Source organism: Anopheles gambiae, chromosome X (genome assembly GCF_943734735.2).
Source record: "Anopheles gambiae chromosome X, idAnoGambNW_F1_1, whole genome shotgun sequence".
NCBI lineage: Eukaryota > Metazoa > Arthropoda > Insecta > Diptera > Culicidae > Anopheles > Anopheles gambiae.
Genome location: NC_064600.1, coordinates 17,995,501 through 17,999,726, shown reverse-complemented (window position 1 = coordinate 17,999,726; position 4,226 = coordinate 17,995,501). Strand labels below are relative to the sequence as shown.

At 51.9% G+C, this 4,226-nt stretch overlaps 1 protein-coding gene across 1 annotated transcript; it reads right to left on the bottom strand.

The window, feature by feature from the left end:
• Positions 1-1,259: 1,259 nt before the first annotated feature.
• Positions 1,260-3,566, bottom strand: LOC1270421 (mitochondrial-processing peptidase subunit beta). The gene is made up of 3 exons (XM_309120.6): positions 3,279-3,566; positions 1,829-3,043; positions 1,260-1,692 (listed from the first exon to the last, which is right to left on the bottom strand). Exons 1-3 carry the CDS (start codon positions 3,345-3,347, stop codon positions 1,552-1,554), a joined length of 1,425 nt encoding a protein of 474 aa, XP_309120.5. The 5' UTR covers positions 3,348-3,566; the 3' UTR covers positions 1,260-1,551.
• Positions 3,567-4,226: the final 660 nt, after the last annotated feature.

Genomic DNA, 4,226 nt, shown 5'->3' with positions numbered 1-4,226 from the left:
ATAGCACTAGCGTAGCGACCAAACCAATATGGTGAAACATTGACTCCTGGAATAACTTATATCCGTCACTGTTTTTTGCTGGTCTGCGTACTGCTTCCAATGGTAACGTCTGCCAACGGAGCATGAAATAGCATTTGGGATATGTTAGGCTTCCTTCCACCTCCAGCATTGGTACAGGCATCCCTTCAGTTCGTGTTATTTTTTTTAATTCTAGCATTGTGGCCTGCTCTGATGCCTTATTTCAGCCATGGCCGCTACAACGAAAAATTATGACTCCGAGCAGTGAACCATGAACTCCAGAAGGGAAGTACAACAACGTACATTCGAGTTGGTCGATGTTTCGGACTCTATTACATACGCATTACGTTTCCTTCGCAGCCGCGGAGTTTCCTGCTGCGGTGCTTCAATGGGCCGACTACTTTGAACATTCGCGAAATTCGTCTTTCATCGGTGCGGTTCACTTCCGTTTAATAACTTTAATTATATCCCAACTTTCTTATCCGAAAACGGTCAATCAACACATTCCGAAAGCGAAGAGCCCCATCCCAAGCCCGGCTCAATTTCATTCAAAATTCCACCGCTACCAGCTTGTGGAAAGTTAAGCAATATAGATTTCAGCGAATAATTCCACGAACCGTCGTGCGATGGCCGAATGCGATGGGTGAGGTAGAATTTCCACAGACGCCACCACATCCTGGCACCACACTAGCACACGTTTCGTTGCTGCCATCCCAATCACGTGGTGCGCGCAAAAGCGACCCAAGCCCCGATAGCAGGCAGCTGATAGTTTTAGTCTCGAAATTGAAACATATGAAATACGTGACATGTAAGCGGAAGTAGCACACGGACCGAAGACCGTGATATCGATTTAGTAGCAATCGGACCGGATAGCGAACAACGAAAACTCCTGCAAAAGCAAAACTGTCCCAGCGGTTTGCTGCAATTGATACTGATCAATATTTACCCAACGCTCATCGGTTGCATCGCAGTCAGAAGTCTATTGCTTCACGCCTTCACGCGTTCGGTACTGGCTTCCCGCTACGTGCACGTACCATTGCTCGTGTACTATTGCTTGCTTGCGGGCAAGTGAAGCAACATGTACGTGAAAGGTTAGCGTTTTCCCACGAACGGATTCCCGTGCGGTATGCAACCACACCGAATGGTCCTGTGAAAGCATCCACCAATGATACGCGACGCTCTCTAGAGCCTTGCAATGTATCATGAACTCGCCACAAGAGTGCAAATTGCTTCATCATGTATTGATTTTTGTTTTGATTTTTTTTTTATTTGTTTAACGTATTTTAATTTCAATTTCGGGCTATCTGTACAAAACAAGGAAGGTAAGTGACGAGATGCTCCCAACCAGGAGTGGCAACTGGCTAAGCAATGTATGCCATCATCCCCTCTCGCCGTTCTATGCGTGATCTGTAGTCACAGAGGTCTCGTAGATCACATTCCGTTCTCGCCTTGCCTACGCGCAGGCAAGGGTTGTTTTCCGTTTCCTTTCCACTTCGTTTGCTCGTCACCTAATGGGGTGGATGCGTCCGCATCTTACAGGCGGGTCCAGTACATGGACGAGCGGATGCGCACGTAATCGGGCAGGTTCTCGACCGGTCCGACGGCAGCAACGGCAGGGCAGCGGTCAAAAATGTACTTCATGGCTACATCGCGCACATTCTGGGCAGTGACGCTCTGCGGTTGTGCGTTAGAATGATAGAGAGAGAGAGAAAGAGAGAGAGAGAGAGACAAAACCGATATAAATGAGTAAAGCTGAGGCGCTTTGAACCCAAAACCAAAACCACAAAAGAACCAAACAAACAACACTTACGTCAATTCTTTGCTCCAGCTCGTGCAGTGGTATGCGGCGATTGTAGCACAGCATCTGGCGCCCGATGTCCTCGCAGATCGGGGTCGTGCCGTCCAGCTGCAGCAGCATGTTCGTCTTGAGCAGGTTCTTCGCCCGCTCGACCTCGCCCTCGGTCACCATCGTGCAGAGGCGCATCCATTCGTTCTGCACGTTGAACAGCATGTCCTCGCACTTGAGCGGATCGCACACGAAGTAGATGCCCCACAGGCCCGTATCCTTGTAGCACGTGTTGAACGACTGGAAGCTGTGGCAGAGCCCGTCGGTCGCCGACGCCATCGCCAGCTTCGACGCGTTGTTGGCGCCACCGCCCTGCGACCGGTCCCACGCGCCGATCAGCGTATTCGCCACCATCAGCGGCACATTGTCCTGATCGGTCCAGCCGCAGCCCTCGACCGCGATCGCGACGTGCGCCAGCGGCAGCGAGTCGTCCCGCACGCGCACCTCCGAGCCGGTGAACCGGCACGGGGCCAGCGCAGCCGCCTTCCCATCCACGCTCGAGCTCACCTTGCCGAGGGCCTGCTCGGCTAGGCGCACCAGATCTCCGTGCCGTACGCCGCCGGCCGCTGCCAGCACGATACGCGGCGCCTTGTAGTGCGCATCGATGTACTGCTGCAGGTCCGACTTGCCGATCGACTGGATGTTCTTGGTCGGGCCAAGGATGGTGTTGCCGAGCGGCGTACCCTGGTAGGCGGTCGCGTGCAGATGGTCAAACACCACCTCCTGCAGGTTGCTCTCGACCTCCTGCATCTCGCGCAGGATCACGCCCCGCTCGCGCTCTATCTCCGCCTCGCCCAGCTTCGAGTGCTGGATGATGTCGGACAGGATCTCGACCGACTTCGGCACGTCTTTCGACAGGCACTTAGCGTAGAACACGGTCTGCTCCCGGGACGTGTACGCGTTCAGGTGGGCGCCCATGTTTTCGACCTCGAGCTCCAGGTCGGTCTGGGACCGCTTGGCCGTACCCTTGAACGCCATGTGCTCGAGGAAGTGGGCGACCCCGTTGTTGCTGTCGTTCTCGTAGCGCGAGCCGGCATCGATCCACAGACCGACGGTTGCCGTCTGCGAGCCGGAATCTTCGCTCGCCACACGCAGCCCACTGTCCAGCGTGGTAACCTCGGTCGGTGGGACGTTCACCAGGGCGGCCCGGAATTCAGCCGCATTCGAAACCTTAGTGCGCTGCGAGCGACGAAATGAAAACAAAACGAACAATGAGTGTCAACAGAGGCGGTTTTGGAGGCCTTCCTGGTGGAGGTGACCCTATCGTCCCGCACGGTGACCCCCGACCAGTCCGGAAGTGGTCACTGCGTCGGTCAAATCGGCCCGGGTACGATGTCTTACAATTACGTAATTTAAATTTCATCACCCAGCGAGCAAAAGAGTTCACCTCCCTCCACCCCGGAAAGCGACTTACCCGGAACAGCAGCTGGTGGCTGCGGCTGTACGCCCGCAGGCCAGCCGAAAACTTCAGCAGCGAGGCCATTGATTGCAGCGGCACGGGTTACAGTTGATTGGGTACGGGATTCGTCGGCAAATCTGGGGAATCGAAGGGATACCGAGCTTACGGTCGGACAGAGTTTTGCGCAACACGTCCCCTAGCAACCTTGTTTTTCTTCAGCCCGTTCTGAGAACCCCGTACTTGGCAGGTCATACACTGCTACGGGCAAATGTCACGTCAGCTGTCAACGGCGTTTGCACCGTTGTGTCACTTTGTGTTGCTCTAACTATAAATAATATTAATTAATCCTTACGCCAATCAGCAAGAATTCACAAAAAATGCGAGATTTTTTTATACAAATAGCAGTTTAGTAAATAGCTAACTTAGCGTATTTTTCTTTTTCATTACCGAATGATCGTTACTCGATCAAGCAACTGTCAAATGCAAAGTGGGAAAAATGTACGGGTTCGCCTATTCCGAACGATTTGACAGTTATCCCAAAGAAAAACTAAAGAAAAGATTTGCCACATTTAGGGCGGTGGCAACACTTTTTCGCATGCGATTTTATCGGACGGCCTGTCAAATTTTTATATGGGATTTGACAGATAACATCGGACGACTCGTGACAGATAAGGCCCGTGTCTGTACTCCATCGCATGCGATTTTATCGCACGTGCTGTCAAACGCTTTTTCGTATAATATTGCGATTAATTGGATGATTGGAATAATATAACGATCATGAAAAATTAAGTTGAGATTGTTCCTACAAAACACCACACATTTAGTTTGACAGATAAAATCGGATGCGGCGTCCGACGAAATCAAACATTTTCGATTCCGTCGTACGACGAAATCGCACGTCCGACATTATCTGTCAAATCCCATATAAAATTTTGACAGGCCTTCCGATAAAATCGCATCCGA

Coding starts and splice junctions, on each gene's coding strand:
- LOC1270421 (XM_309120.6), bottom strand. CDS start 3,347: ATGGCCTCGCTGCTGAAGTTTTCGGCTGGCCTGCGGGCGTACAGCCGC. Junction 3,044..3,278: donor GCCACCAGCTGCTGTTCCGG/GTAAGTCGCTTT, acceptor CGTCGCTCGCAG/CGCACTAAGGTTTCGAATGC. Junction 1,693..1,828: donor AGCTGGAGCAAAGAATTGAC/GTAAGTGTTGTT, acceptor GCACAACCGCAG/AGCGTCACTGCCCAGAATGT.